Source organism: Notolepis coatsorum, assembly GCF_963971535.1.
Source record: "Notolepis coatsorum genome assembly, chromosome: 2".
NCBI classification, from domain to species: Eukaryota; Metazoa; Chordata; class Actinopteri; order Aulopiformes; family Paralepididae; genus Notolepis; species Notolepis coatsorum.
The window spans coordinates 20220636-20235834 of NC_140166.1; the positions used below are offsets into that span (position 1 = coordinate 20220636).

General features: G+C 43.9%; 2 protein-coding genes across 5 annotated transcripts in view; one reads left to right on the forward strand and one right to left on the reverse strand.

Moving 5' to 3' along the window:
* Nucleotides 1-1056: 1056 nt before the first annotated feature.
* Nucleotides 1057-1650, forward strand: cmlc1 (cardiac myosin light chain-1; the record flags this gene model as incomplete). Its single annotated transcript, XM_084309293.1, has 1 exon — nt 1057-1650. The coding sequence occupies one exon, from the start codon at nt 1057-1059 to the stop codon at nt 1648-1650; it is 594 nt and encodes a 197-aa protein (XP_084165419.1).
* A 1350-nt stretch (nt 1651-3000) lies between these two features.
* The window catches only part of LOC311223086 (regulator of G-protein signaling 3-like), a 162538-nt gene continuing 150339 nt past the window's right edge, over nt 3001-15199 (reverse strand). For all 4 annotated transcript variants that reach the window (XM_084307822.1, XM_084307823.1, XM_084307821.1 and 1 more), the window contains 3 exons: nt 6794-6855; nt 6447-6613; nt 3001-6016 (listed from right to left, as the gene is read on the reverse strand). In XM_084307822.1, the coding sequence (XP_084163948.1) occupies nt 5723-6016; nt 6447-6613; nt 6794-6855 (523 nt within the window). In that variant the 3' untranslated portion in view covers nt 3001-5722. The remainder of the gene's footprint in view (nt 6017-6446; nt 6614-6793; nt 6856-15199) is intronic.

The following is a 15199-nucleotide window of genomic DNA, read 5'->3' on the forward strand; positions in this document are numbered from 1 at the left end:
ATGTTACCTACTAGGTCTGAAATGTTACTAGGTCTGAAATGTTACTAGGTCTAAAATGTTACTAGGCCTGTAATGTTACCAGGTCTGAAATGTTACCAGATTATAAAAGACTAAATCAGATTATTAAAGACTAAAGCAGATCTTGGTGATATATATTAGGAACCAAAATGACCAAGAGGGTTGCAAAAGTTAAATCCAGGTTAGATGTGTGTGTGTCTGTGTGTGTGTGTAGGGGAATGTTAATGAGTTCAGCTCATATCAGTGCCAAAATGAGCTTTACTTACGTCACTGATGCACACACACACGCACAGTGTGCCAGTGTTTCAGAGTCACTCTGGTTCTTCAGATAAGACAAGAATGTGTCCTCTCAGACACACACACACACATTACATTACTGAGCTCTGTACTCTAATTACCTTAGTTGTTACTTCATTTTAACTTTTATTCCTCCAGATATTAACTAGTGTAGACCACTAGGAGCTGCCCAGTACAACCACAGTCTGACACTGTTGACCACTAGGAGCTGCCCAGTACAACCACAGTCTGACACTGTTGACCACTAGGAGCTGCCCAGTACAACCACAGTCTGACACTGTTGACCACTAGGAGCTGCCCAGTACAACCACAGTCTGACCACTGTTGACTGTACAATAGTGTAATCTGATTACTCTACTGTAATCTCCTCACATGGAGTCTGGTCCTCTTGAGCTGAAGTGTTTCTATTCCAGGTTCTTCCATTTAAAGCCTGCTGAGTCCTGCTGCTTGATAACCGCTTATCTGTTCTGCTCCACAAGGACACAACACGACCCCCAATAGACCTTTATCATCCCCCCTTCTCTCTCTCTCTCTTTACATTCTCTTCTCCCTCACTCCATCTATAGGAACCACTCAACAGGGCTCTGTCCATCCCTCCCTCTGCACTCTCTCGCTCTCCACCTCTTCCATCCCTCCCTCTGCCCTCTCTCTTCACCTCTTCCTGCACTCCGGTATAAAACCCCCATCACGCGTCTCCGTCCATTCCTCTCCTCTCCTCCCTCACTCCGCCTCTCCACCGCCATGGCTCCCAAGAAAGTAGAACCCAAAAAACCCGACCCCAAGAAGCCAGAACCCAAGAAAGAGGACGCGCCCAAAGCGGCCGAACCAGTGCCGGAGCCGCCCAAGGAACCGGAGCTGGACCTGAAGGCCGTGGTCCTGGAGTTCAGCGCCGACCAGATCGAGGAGTTCCGCGACGCCTTCACGCTGTTCGACGAGACTCCGGCGGGCGAGATGAAGATCACCTATGCCCAATGCGGCGACGTGATGCGGGCACTGGGACACAACCCCACCAACGGGGAGGTCCTGAAGCTGCTGGGCAAGCCCAAGGCCGAGGAGATGAACGTCAAGCTGCTGGACTTCGACACCTTCCTGCCCATGCTGCAGCACATCTCGCGCTCCAAGGAGCAGGGCACCTTCGAGGACTTCGTGGAGGGCCTGAGGGTGTTCGACAAGGAGGGCAACGGCACGGTGATGGGGGCGGAGCTGAGGCACGTCCTCGCCACACTGGGAGAGAAGATGACCGAGGACGAGGTGGACAGGTTGATGGTGGGACAGGAGGACGCCAACGGCCTCATCAACTACACCGACTTCGTCAAACACATCCTGGCCGGCTAGGAGCCGTCGGAAGAGAAAAAATACCCAAAACACACTGAGAGCTCTTTGACACCAAAGTTGATAATGATGCAAATTACAAGTTCGCCAAGAGCTAATTCAGACTAAATTCACTGGTCATCGCTCTATTTCACACTTGCTCTGTGGAGACCATCTATCCATCCATCTAATCATCCTACATTAATGTTTCTGGAGGAAAGCAACATTGAACTTGTTACTTTTCTTTCTTTCTTTCTTATGGAGCCAACTCATCCATTCATCTGTAATGTCTATATTGTGACTGGACTCTCTCTTACTGTTATGTAACTCATCCATCCATGCTGTTGTCATTCTGACTGGCTTGTAATATTTTTTTTCATGTTTAATAAAACCACTTCCTTCATCATGACTGTTGGGTTTGGTCTAGTCTTTGTATGGATGTGTCACTCTGACATGTTATTTAGAGTTAGGGTTAATCTTTGTATGACTGTGTCAGTCTGAAATGGTATTTAGAGTTAGGGTTAAACTTTGTATGAATGTGTCAGTCTGAAATGTTATTTAGAGTTAGGGCTAATCTTTGTATGGATGTGTCAGTCTTAAATGTTATTTAAGCCCAAAATGATATGTACTCACTAGGGGAACAAGCTTTTTGGAACGGCTTTCTCTTGATGACAACTTTGGGCTGTTTTCAATAATTCTAACAATACTTCAGTAGTAGAGTGGAACACCAAACTGTGGCCACCAAATGGCGCTATAAGTCTGGTTGCAGAATCAGAACAGCAACGAAGTTCATATTCAAACTACTGTTGCAGGAAACAGGAGAAAAACACAAGATGATTAATAAAACACAAGAGGACCAATCATTAGAAATCAATGGAAGGAAGTGCTGCTGCATTTCCACAAAAAGTATATCCTTCAATTCAAAACCAGAAAAACCTTTGCAGAATCCCTTTCCTGTACTTAGACTTCTTGGACAGCAGATGGAGCAGGTCAGGCTTCAGGAGCTGCCGGGTTAGTTAGTTTAGAACAGAGGTGGCAGTTTTTGGCTAATGAGGGATAAATTATGATATATTATCTTTATTATTATTATTATTATTATTATTATTATTAACAAAATATATTATTTCTCAACAGGTTGAATAATGAAGGATGATCTATTATATTCATTGTTATTTTCATAAATCATAAATTAAATGTATTTTTTCTTGGTTGAATAGGACAACCTTTTCAAGAATGTTGAAGAAACTTTTCTCATTGATGAATGGAAGAGAGGATTGACCACAGGCCTGCTTCAGAAATTATGTAGAAATATAAGGAATATATGAAGTGCACATCAGACACGTATTTCCATAAAGATGTTTTATTTCAGCTTTCCTCAGTGGCGCAGAGTGTGAATCAGAACACCATGCCAACGACATTAATATACTGTACATGACAGTGTTATAGATGTGTTACTATTAACATGTCATTCTGGAGAACATTCATAGAAATATAATAATTGATTATTCCATATATTCTATGGTTCAGTTAGAGTACAAGACTCTCCTAGGTTAGTGACCACAACACATCCTGTTACACCAACACAGCTCTGTTCAGCGGGTATTATTATTAACAATTTATTACACACAACAACACATCTTTATACTCTTATGGACCATTAACATACCTCTGTCACACGATAATCTGACATCTGTAAGAAGAGTTGAGATTACAGTTTTACTTCCAGACCTGTGACCAGAAGATAGATCGTCAGGCTGAAGATCTGTGACCAGAGCTTAGATCATCAAGACCTGAGACCAGAGGTTAGATAAGCAAGCTGAAGACCTGAGACCAGAGGTTAGATCATCAAGCTGAAGACCTGAGACCAGAGGTTAGATCATCAAGCTTAAGACCTGAGACCAGAGGTTAGATCATCAAGCTGAAGACCTGAGACCAGAGGTTAAATCATCAAGCTGAAGACCTGAGACCAGAGGTTAGATCATCAAGCTTAAGACCTGAGACCAGAGGTTAGATCATCAAGCTGAAGACCTGAGACCAGAGGTTAGATCATCAGGAATAAGATTTCCCTCTGGTCACACCGGTGTACCTCAGCAGCTTGTGCCACAAAACATAACGTGACAGCTCTAACAGCAGGTCTGAGTTCAGTTCACACTCTTGTTCAGTCAACTCTTCTTCACAGACTGATTAACCTCGTCATCCTCAAATTGTCATATCAAACACATTAATATACAAGTGAGGCTGAATACGAGTTAGTTTGTATTCAGAGGTGATTGAAGGCAGAGTGATATGTATCCTCCCTGCTGTCAGGTCCTACAATAGTGATTATGACAATACAATAATATATTTTCCTTAATTATGAATAATACATACAAGTCCTAGATATGGATCATAAAACATCGTAAAACAGTTATTTCTAGAACTACTTTAGTGTTTGATATGATATGAGTGGTCCTGAACTCAGAAGGTCCTCATTCTCACACTCGGATGATCTGTGTCCGTCCACTGGAAGCAGACTAAAGTGGTCTTCTGGAGCAGAGATGAAGACTCCTCTGGTAGAAGGTCTATAATTCAGCTGCTTCAGGAGTTAGTTATCGTGTGTCTGTCTGCCAAGGGTCTGGTGGCTGTAGGTCCAGACTGTGATAATATACCTCATACTAACATAATCCATGGGTCTGAGGGTAGGGACACCTGAAACATTTAGCATTGAAGGTTTTGTTCTCCAGTCTTTATATCAGCTGATCTGATTTAGAATGTTGGTCACCATGGTGGTGTTACGATTAACTATACCAGCTGATGGTTAGAATGTTGGTCACCACGGTGATGTTCTGATTCTATACCAGCTGATGGTTAGAACGTTGGTCACCATGGTGATGTTATGGAGGACATTATTTCATATTTACAGACAATACATGGCAGCAGCATGGTGTCCTTAGTCCAACCTGGACAAACTCGGTTTAGCTATGGCTCTGGTTATGAAGTCTAGGTTTGGATACAGAGAGCACACAGCAGTCCTCTGTCATAAAACACTAGCGGGTCATTTTGACACAGCACTGTATGTATTATTCAGAGTATAAATGGCTTTTTCATGTAGCTTCATATGATCCTCTCTGCACGGCCTGGATGAGACAACATGCCGTGCTTTGACACTTCCTGTGGAGACAGAGACCCGGATAACAACCACGTTAGATAAGAAGACGACGGAGGGCGACAGTGGCTCGGGAGGTAGAGCAGTCGTCTGGTAATCCGGAGCTTCCCGGTTCGATTCCTGCTCCTCCAGTGTGTCGAAGTGTCCTTGAGCAAGTCACTTAACCCCTAATTGCTCCTGATGAGCAGGTCGGCACCTTGAATGGGTGCCTCCGCCATCGCTGTGTGAGTGAATGGGTCAAATGTGAGGAACTAATTGTAAAGCGCTTTGATAAAAGAGATATATAAATGCAGCCATTTACCATTTACGACAGAGGCAAATAGGACAGATCTGGGATCAGGGTCCTCATTAAGAATACACTATTTAGAACCGCAGACACACAGACTAGTTGTTGTAAAGTAGAGGTGCAGCTGAATAATATATAAACTGCTCTCTCTCTCTCTCTCTCTCTCTGTATTGACACATTAATACTGCAGAGTGACCTGTAAATATTGTATTATAGAGAAGTGAGAGAGAGCGATGTCATAATAAAAGCCTCTTGGAAAGTCTGTGTGTGTGTGTGTAGGCTCTGCACTTGTGCACAGATACACAGAACTAATAACTATGTCCGTCTGTCTGTCTGCCTCTAAGGGTAATGTGACCTCTCCTCTAATGGTCATGTGACCGCTCCTCTAATGGTCATGTGACCTCTCCTCTAAGGGTCATGTGACTGCTCCTCTAATGGTCATGTGACCTCTCCTCGAAGGATCATGTGACCTCTCCTCTAAGGGTCATGTAACCTCTCCTCTAAGGGTCATGTGACCTCTCCTCTAAGGGTCATGTGACCTCACAGCTGCTGAGTCCCTCTTGTTAAGACGTTCAGGTTGATTGACAGCGGAGGACAGACACTCACAGCGTCGTGGGCTAGAATCCTGTCCAGTGTTTCTGTTAAGTCATTCCTTTGTCTCTCTCTCAGGATTGGTCAACCATAGAAATGGGCCTTTTCTGGTTGGTCAGCTGGGTAGATCCTGCTCCATTCTGACTGTACATGGCAGTAGATCCTTGTTCATTTTGGTTGGCTGTCTGTGTGTGCTGTGTGTTCTGATTGGCCAGTTGAGTGTAGAAGCGGGACTTGAGGAATCGTGGGTAGCTGTCAGTTTCCATCAGACTATAGATCTGGTCTTGGGCCAGCTGGAAGGAGACAGGGCCATGGTTTCTACGCAGATTCTGATTGATCAGCTCCCTGACTGACGAGTCAACATTGATCTGGAGGGACAGAGAGAGGAACGTTAGGGTTAGTGATGTCACAATAGAAGATAGAAAGAAAGAAAGAAAGAAAGAAAGAAAGAAAGAAAGAAAGAAAGAAAGAAAGAAAGAAAGAAAGAAAGAAAGAAAGAAAGAAAGAAAGAAAGAAAGAAAGAAAGAAAGAAAGAAAGAAAGAAAGAAAGAAAGAGAGAAAGAAAGAGAGAGAGTTAGAGAGAGATCTGCAGACAAATAGACAGAGGGACAGAGAGGGAGACACACAAAGAGATAGAGAGAGAGAGAGAGAGAGAGAGAGAGAGAGAGAGAGAGAGAGAGAGAGCCACAAATAGACAGAGAGGGAGACACACAAAGAGAGAGAGAGAAACTTGTGTTGAGAAAGAAAGAGACAGACAGACACAGACAGACAGACAGACAGACAGAGAGACAGGCTAACCTGTCTACAGGCTTGTGTTGAGATGAACTGGTTGTAGATTTTTTCAGCCCTGGCAGCCATCTTGTTTTGTGGGCGTGTTTTCCTGTATTTCTCCACAGCCAACCAGAAGTCTAGATTCTCTTCGCTGAACTCTGATCTCAGGAAGTGACGGAACACCGCCAGGCCGTCTGACCAATCGGGAGGGGAGAAATTAAATTATCAGTAAGAGAAAAATGTAAACCACTAGATCTGAACAATGGAACAAACAACGAACGTCTTAGATTAGACCATTTAACCATCCCTAGTTAAACAATGATTTCGAGCTATTTGACTGTGTGAGGTGTAGAGTTTCAAGTTTATAAACATACATTTATTGAGCAGCAACGTGTCAAAGTTCTCCGCCCACCTCAGCACCTCCTCTTGAGACGGCCTGGAGGAGAAAACAAACACACTTCTAAGGTTACTCCTCACAATAAAACACAATGTGTGTGTATATATGTGTGTATCTGAGCTTTCTCCAGACTAGCTGTGTAAAATTCCGCATTTTATCACACGTCGCGGCACTTTGTCTCTCGTCTGTCGGCTCCGGGCTATGTTTTCGCAGATCAACCAATACATTGTTGGAAAGTTGAATTTGCAGTCTTTCGATCGTCACCACACTCAACCTATTGCGTGATTCCATTCTCGAGTTACAAGACGAAAAACATCTGGTGAGCGTCATTTGACAAGTCGTTTGGACGAGTGACCACGTCCGGTTTTGAACGGTCCTGAACTGACCAGTGACCAGTCACCGCTGATGGCGAAAATAATTGACCACCGTTGTAGACAAGGAGCGTCTGCTCCGAAACCATTCCCAGACGGGCGCTCAGAGCGGGGGAAGGTGACACAAGAAGATGAAGAAGTCCTTTGTTTTGACTCGAGAGGCTAAATGAATGGCAGTGGACGACCATTTTGGATAATCACGCTGAATTATTTCCAGTACACACATTACAAAAACCTTTGTGAAACACTCATTTCCATGGGATTTTTATCAACTTTGGACCTGTATGACTATAAGACTTCAGGCTATGGAACCGTTATGTTTTCCAGCTCCTGACCTCTTAAGCCCGGAGCCTATTTTCTGAAAATCCGCCTAAAATATATACCTAGGTAAATGGAATATTGCTCCACTTCTACAAGGTCCATTTGCATATTCTTATGCAAATAGGGACATCTATGGACCTCAGTGAATGTATTCCCAGTGTCAGAAATATTGTGTCTATTACTAGGCTTGCTTAAATTGTGATAAAACAAAGGAGAATATGAATTATGATTTTTCTTTGCATCTTTGACAGTGAATAACACCATGCTAATAATGACCAAACATTAAAAACAGCCACTGATCTCATTCAGTACCTTCTTGAGATCATGTGTACAAAAAATCTAAGGGAATAAATAAAGGGAAGATGATTAAACAGAAGGTTCTGTAGATACAGTACTGAATTCTCCCATCCGGACCAATGCAATTTGAAATATTATTATAGAATATAGAATAGCAGGCTTATAAATTACCTTATTATAGCCAATTCGCACATTTATATATATATATAAGAGTAGTATTTCAGCATTAGATAAGAAGAAACATTGTGCTGCCCTCTTTGTTGACTTATCAAAAGCATTTGACACAGTTGATCACTACTTACTTCTAAAGAAACTATCTAACATTGGGTTGGATATTAATGCCTGTGTCTGGTTTCAGGATTATCTATCTTCTAGGCGGCAGTGTGTGAAGTTAGGTCAAGCACAATCTGAATTCTTGGCCATGACTAAAGGTGTGCCACAAGGTTCAGTTTTGGGTCCTGTCCTTTTTACAATTTATATTAATGATATTGTTTCTTCTTTGTATGGATGTCATGCCCATCTGTATGCTGATGACACAATTGTGTACTGTATTGCAGACTCTGTACAGCTGGCCTTTGAGAAATTGCAACTTTCCTTTTATGCTCTACAGGATGCCCTTACTAGTCTTAAATTGGTTCTTAATGCTAGTAAGACAAAGTTTATGTTATTTTCAAGAGCAAGGAATATTAACCTTGATGATGTGAGGATATCTACTGTCAGTGGCTCTTGTATAGAGAGAGTCACTGAGTATAAATATCTTGGCCTGTGGCTCGACGAGAAATTAACATTTAAGTTCCATGTGGAAAATCTTGCCACTAAACTTCGACAGAAAATTGGTTTCCTGTACAGAAACAGATCAGTTTTGGACTATGGTGATGTAATTTATAGGCATGCTGCGGCATCAACTCTTAAACCTCTGGATTCTGCATATCACTCAGCTCTCAGATTTATAACTGGTGACAGATATGATACTCACCATTGTGTCCTGTATGATAGGGTGGGTTGGCCTTCTCTTGCAGAAAGGCGCAACAAACACTGGTATTTATTTATTTTTAAAGCCCTTATTGGTAAACAACCTGTTTATATCTCCTCACTGTTAAATTGGAATATTGGAACCTATTCAACTCGATCGAATGACTGGATGGTTCTTAGGGTTCCTCAGATTTGTTCTGAGCTAGGGAAGTCAGCCTTTTCCTTTGATGCCTCTAACTCATGGAATGTCCTTCAACTCACGCTAAAATTGGAGGTTCTCCCTTCCCTTGGAATGTTTAAATGTATGATTTCAGACCATTGTGTGACTACCTGTAACTGTTTTAGTTGATATTTTAAAATTATTTTTTAAACGTTTTAATTTGTTTTACTCTGGTGTTTAAATTTCTGTGAATATTTTTTTATTATGTACTGTACAATCGTCGTTTCTGTAAATGAGGGAAACCTCAGATGCTTACGATTTTAAATAAAGGTTGAAATGAAAATGAAATATACATATATTATCTTTCAAATGCCCGAGTTCAATTTGGATTTAGTATCACCAGGGCCCCGTTCCCCGTACCTGGATAACTGAGTTAGCCGGATAATTTCCAGTCAAGCCTGACTTAAGCCGGACCTTCCCATTCCCCGACGCTCGATTGTCTAAATCACCATGACAACAGATCAAAAAGTTTGAGCCTGGTCGGGAGCAGGGTTAACTTCAGTTAGCCGGATGAACCATGGCCACGCCCCCGCAAAGAAATGACAGCTCGCTTCCTGAAATGATTCTCACAGTCTAGGATCTGCATTATACCATTCTGAATTACGTTTCTGTGCTTCGTTTTCCTAGAGGGGGCTTTTGAAATGTATAATAATAGAACTAAATGCTGATAATAAATCATATTGAGCCTATAGATTTACTTTGTCCTAAATAAAATAATGCACGTCATATACGGCGCTCGGAGTCGCGATACACGCTGCATGTGGTTATTTTAATAACGGCGCATTGCAAATGTGAATCCCGCGGGGATATTTTTAATGAATGAAACCTATCGGCCGTTTGGCTCTGATTAGTTTCATATATTCTCCGCTGTAGATTTGCTTAACGGAGCGCCCGGATTGTGTTTCATTCAAGCATAAAATTGAAGTGTCTATGCGGGGATTGTGGTTTTTGTGTGATATTGTAACTGGGATTAAAATGTCTGATGAGATGCGCTGTTTGACGGATTTGAGAAATTGAATGAGCCGTTGACGTCACATTAATGCATTTGAGAATAAAGAGATAAAACTTCATTCAAAAGTAAAATATTCTAAACACGGGTCTCTCGTCCATTAATGGATAAACAATGAATTTATCCCGTCTGGCACAGTGGCGCAGCGGCTAGTGCTGAATCCTGGCAACCGGGCGACCGGTGTTCGAAACCCCGCGTTTCCAATATAATTTTTTTGGAATATAATATTAATGATTATACGCAAAAGTAGCCTAGTTTTAAGTTAAAATATTATAAATCTACATGCATTGAGGATGTCATTCTTTATATAGCTCTCAACGTGCACCAAATTGAATTATTCCTACATTGCAAAAAGAAGGAAAAGACTAGGATTCGAACCCGGGCCGTCTGCGTGAAAGTCAAAACCACAAACCGTTACACCACAGTGCAGATAAGTAAAAGATCCACCATACATCAATCAATGGGTAAGAGAGCCGTATCCTTATTCTGTATAACAGTTAAACTAATTATTTTCGCTAGCAAGATCTCATTTGATTATTCAATCCATAAACCTACTGCCAGCAGGCAAGTTTAAAGAAATATAATCTGATTGATTGGGGTAATGAGGGACTTAAAATTAGCCTATAGATCATGCATTTAACTTGTCGGCGAGGCTATTGAGCCGTACTGCAATCTGTTAATAAAGTTTTAAATCAATTAATCAATCAATGCCGTTAGAAAATCAGGATCTCTGCTATCGATACGTGCTGGCTTTTCAACTGAAGCGGCCGTGCGCACTTATCCTGGGTCTCAAGTCTGGTTCGAGTTAACGAGACTGAATCCACCTTCGAGGAACAGGAAAATCCTGGCTTCAAACATCGGGTTAACTGAAGCTGGATAATGGGACTCTTGATCGACTTAGTTGAACCAGGTACGGGGAATAGGGCCCAGGCGTGCATGAGAACAGATCATTAAATCTACTGTAAATTAGGGTGCAACCGTTTTGAAACTAAGTTCAGATCTAATTGTTGCTACATGCTAACAATAGGGAAGAGAAACTAAAACAACTAACTACGTTTCAATATTTGTCATAAACGTTACCTTTTGTGGTAGAATTATCCCTGTGACGGATGCGTCTGTGCGCCGCACCCGCACATATTAACTTGTTCCCTCACCCTTATCATTTGTTTGGTTGCTTCAACTCTGCAGCCAGCCGTCCTAACTCTGGGCAAACAGAGCATCTGCAACTGGTCCACCCTAAATAGCCGGATGGGGTGGTGGACCAAACCATGTCACAGGAGATGTCGGGGGGGGTTCCTTGTATTGTGATTTAGTTTATTATATGTATTTTCCTTATTACTTAAGATTATTGGTTGTTTAGTTCGGTAGATATGTTATATGTTGTATGTTTATTGTTTATTTGATTAATGTGCATTTTTAAGATAGTAGAGTAAAATATTAATTAATCAATTAGCCTGCCTGGCCAGGACCTATATATAGTTTGAGTTCTCTTTTGTGTGTTGTCTTCGGACGGAGCATCAGGTGCGGTGAGGTGAGGTGGGGGAGGCTGGAAATGCTGGAAATGCTGCTAGCTGGGAGGGAAAGTTTGTAACTTTAATTATTGTATCAGGTAACTTAAAGTTACGATGGTGAGGGTGATGAATGTCTCCCATTCCGCAGGTGGTAGTTTGCAGAGTCGGGGATTGATTCACATATGACGGAGCCGGTGAGAATGATTGAGGAAATTAGGGATTCTGGTCCTGGTGTGCCGGAGTGGTGGTTTCGAAAGCGGCAGAGAATTAAATGTACTTGTCGAGAGAACTGCTTAATGGGATATGGAGATATGGAGGCGGCTCTAGCGTGGAGGGTGGGCTCACGCTGTCGTGCTGTGTACCCCGGGGATGGCAAGGTGTATCTGGGGTTTGTTTCCTGGATTGAGGGTGGAGATTGCAGGGTCACGTTTGACGGATATGAAGGGAATGAGCCGATGGGTATGTCTGCATTGCTGCTTCCTGAGGGAGTGAGTTTGGCGTTGGGAGATGAGGGGGGTAGTGGGAGCGGAGAAGGTGGTGGTGGGGTAGGGAACGGCTGTGGCAAGGGAAAGGGGTCGGATGATGACAGTATGGAGTGTGGTGCGGGGGTGAGAGCGGGGGAGAAGGGTGGAGTAAGGTGGAGAAGAGGAGCAGGGATAGTGGGGGGAAGGGGGTGAAAAGGAAGAAGGGTAGGGGGGATAGCTCGAGTGGGTCTGATGGTGAGGGTAGAAAGGATGTTGTTGCAGAAGTTATTCATGTAGAGGTTAGGTTTGAGGGGGAGGGGGGAGTGAGTAAATTAGGGTTGTTCGAGTTGCCCAAACTCGTAGGTAAGCAGTTAGGAGAGGTAAAGTATGCGAGAGTTTTGCGAGATGGGAATCTGGCCATAGGGTGTGTTAGTGTAGAGCAGGTGGAGAAGGCTAGGAAGATGAGGAGCATTGGTGGAGTGGGTATAAGTGAGGTAGTGAGAGTAGGGGAGAAGAGGGAGGGGGGGTGTAAGGGGGTGATAGCTGGGGTACCGGTCGAGGTTAGCGTAGAGCAGCTGGTGGAAGAATTAGGGAGGGACGGGCGTAATGGCATGGTCAAGAGTGCAGAAAGGATGAAGAGGGGAGCAGATAGGATAGAGACGGAGACGGTAGTGATTAAGTTTGAGGGTGAGGTTGTTCCTAGTGTGGTGTTTGTAGGGTATAGGATGTTTAGGGTTAGGGAATTTGTTCAGAGTCCTCTGAGATGTTACAGATGCCAGGAATTTGGTCATATAGCGGTTTCATGTAGGAAGGGACAGAGGTGTGCTAGGTGTGGCGGGAGCATGACTATTGGAAGTGTGGGGAGGGAGTGAAGCTGAGGTGTTGTAGTTGTGGAGGGGAGCATAGTGTAGCGTTTAGGGGGTGTGAGGTGATGAAGAGGGAGGTAGTGGTTCAGAGTGTTAGAAGGGAGGGTAAGTTATCGTATGCGGAGGCGGCTAGGAGGGTAGGACAGGGAAGTCAAGTTAGGGTGCAGGGGGTTGGAGAAGGGCATGTGGCAGAAAGGGTAGGGCAGGAGGATAGAGAGAGGGTGTGGGAGGAGAAATTGAGTATTGTGGCCTTCGTGGCAGGGGTGGTTAATGTTGCGGCAGAGATTGAGGGTAGAAATGATAGAGTAAGGATGATTGTTAGGATAGCGGTTCAACATTTGGGTATGGTAGGTCTGACATGGGAGGAGGTAGATAGGGAATTGAATAAGGGGGCTGAGGGTGATCAAGGACTCCACAGTCAGCCAGAAGGGGGCAAGGAGTGTCTCGCAGAGGGGGGCTCAATCAGGTAGTAGCAGCATTAGCTGCACTCCATGGAGGTGAGGGTTGGGAGTTAGTTAGAAGTTGAATTATACGTGATTCAGAGAGTGGGGTATATAGTATGATGTAGATGGACAGGGATGGTGAACGGTGTGGTGGTAGGTAGTTGTTTTGTAGGTTAGGTAGTTAGAGTAGGGGTTAGAGAAGGGAGAATGGAAGACTGGCCCGATTTCCGGGTCGGTAGGTGGCGGTAAATGCCCCAATTATGGTGGCCGTCCGCCGTAAAACTCCAAAAAGAAGAAGAAGAAGAAGAAGTGTGTTGTCTTCGGTGGGAAGCATAGTGTAGCGTATTGGGGTTGTGAGGCGATGAAGCGAGAGGTAGTGGTCCAGCAGGTGAGAAGGGAGGATAGGATTTCGTATGCAGAGGCAGTTAGGAAGGTAGGACAGGGAAAGCAAGGTAAGGAACAGGGGTTTAGAGAAGGGCATTTGGCAGTAAGGGTAGTGCAGAAGGATCAGGGGAAGCAAGGTGAGGAACAGGGGTTTAGAAAAGGGCATTTGTCAGTAGAGGAAGTACAGGAGGAGAAAGAGAGGGTGTGGGGGGAGAAGTTGGAGATAGTGGCATTTGTGGCAAGAGTAGTGAATACAATAGTGATGGTTAGCAGTAGGACAGAGAGGTTAAAGTTAGTAGTTGAAGCAGCAGTACTAGACATGGGTACGAAGGGGTTGACAATGGGGGAATTAGTAAGGGAGTTAGGGAAGTTAGGGAAGAAGGTTGTTGTGAGTGATCAAGTAAGAGAGTTAGGGAAGGGGGTGGTGAGTGTTCAAGAAGGCCAGAGTCAGCCCACAGGAGGCAATGAGTGACTCATAGATTAGGTTGGATAGGGTGGTGATGTTAGGGATGGGTTTTTTGTTTTGTGTGTTATGGGGTTGAATGTATTGTACAGTAGGTGGCGGTATGCGCCTTTTGTGGTCGCGATCTGCCATTACACCATTGAAGAAGAAGAAGAAGAAGAAGAAGAAGAAGAAGAAGAAGAAGAAGAAGAAGAAGAAGAAGAAGAAGAAGAAGAAGAAGAAGAAGAAGAAGAAGAAGAAGAAGAAGAAGAAGAAGAAGAAGAAGAAGAAGGAGAAGTGTGTTGTCTTCCGTTCTCTTCAGGTCTGTTTTTGTCCTGCTATATTATTTGGACCATTTATGTTATATTTAAATTATGTTTTTGAAATGGGTAAAATAAAACCCTTATTTTTTGCCAAAACCACTGTGTCCTCCTTGTCTGGCTGCTTGGTCCCTTACAAATGGTGACAGCGGTGGGATCAGCACGCAGAGTACACAGTGGGTTTTTTTTGTGTGCAATTTTTTCCCTTGCTTCCCTGAAGAAGATGTGGGAGGAAGGGGTGGAGCAAACCCCGGGCTGCAGTCTGATGTACCAGAAGACTCTGATGTAACCAGTGCTAAGGAAGGTCCAGCATTATGGGGGCAGGTGAAAGCTGCTGGTGTGTCTTGTGGAGGAGCAGCGGAGCCCGGTTCGGGGACAGCTGGGAAACCCCTACAAAGAGGGGGTAGCTGTTCTGGTCCTGCCAAAGACGACTGCAGATTCGGTGTCCAAGATGCAGCTACCTCGGAAGTCCAGCGGAGACGGCCCATGGCCCTGTGTGGGGTGTAGTGTCTTGGCCCTGAAGAGCTGTTATGCCTGAAGGGGAGAACTACAAGAGGCCCTGTGTGAAAGGGAGGCTGTGTTCTGAAGCTGGATGGGGAGCTGCATGGTGCCATCATGTATTAGACTGTACTTAACTGGTGAAAATGTCTCTTCATACAGACTGGTCAGTAACCTGCTTGCCTCATCAACGGTTGGTTTGATGGGGCAGGATGGGGAGGAGGAAATGAGACTCCTTCATGGGGCACCTTCACTTATGTTTTAA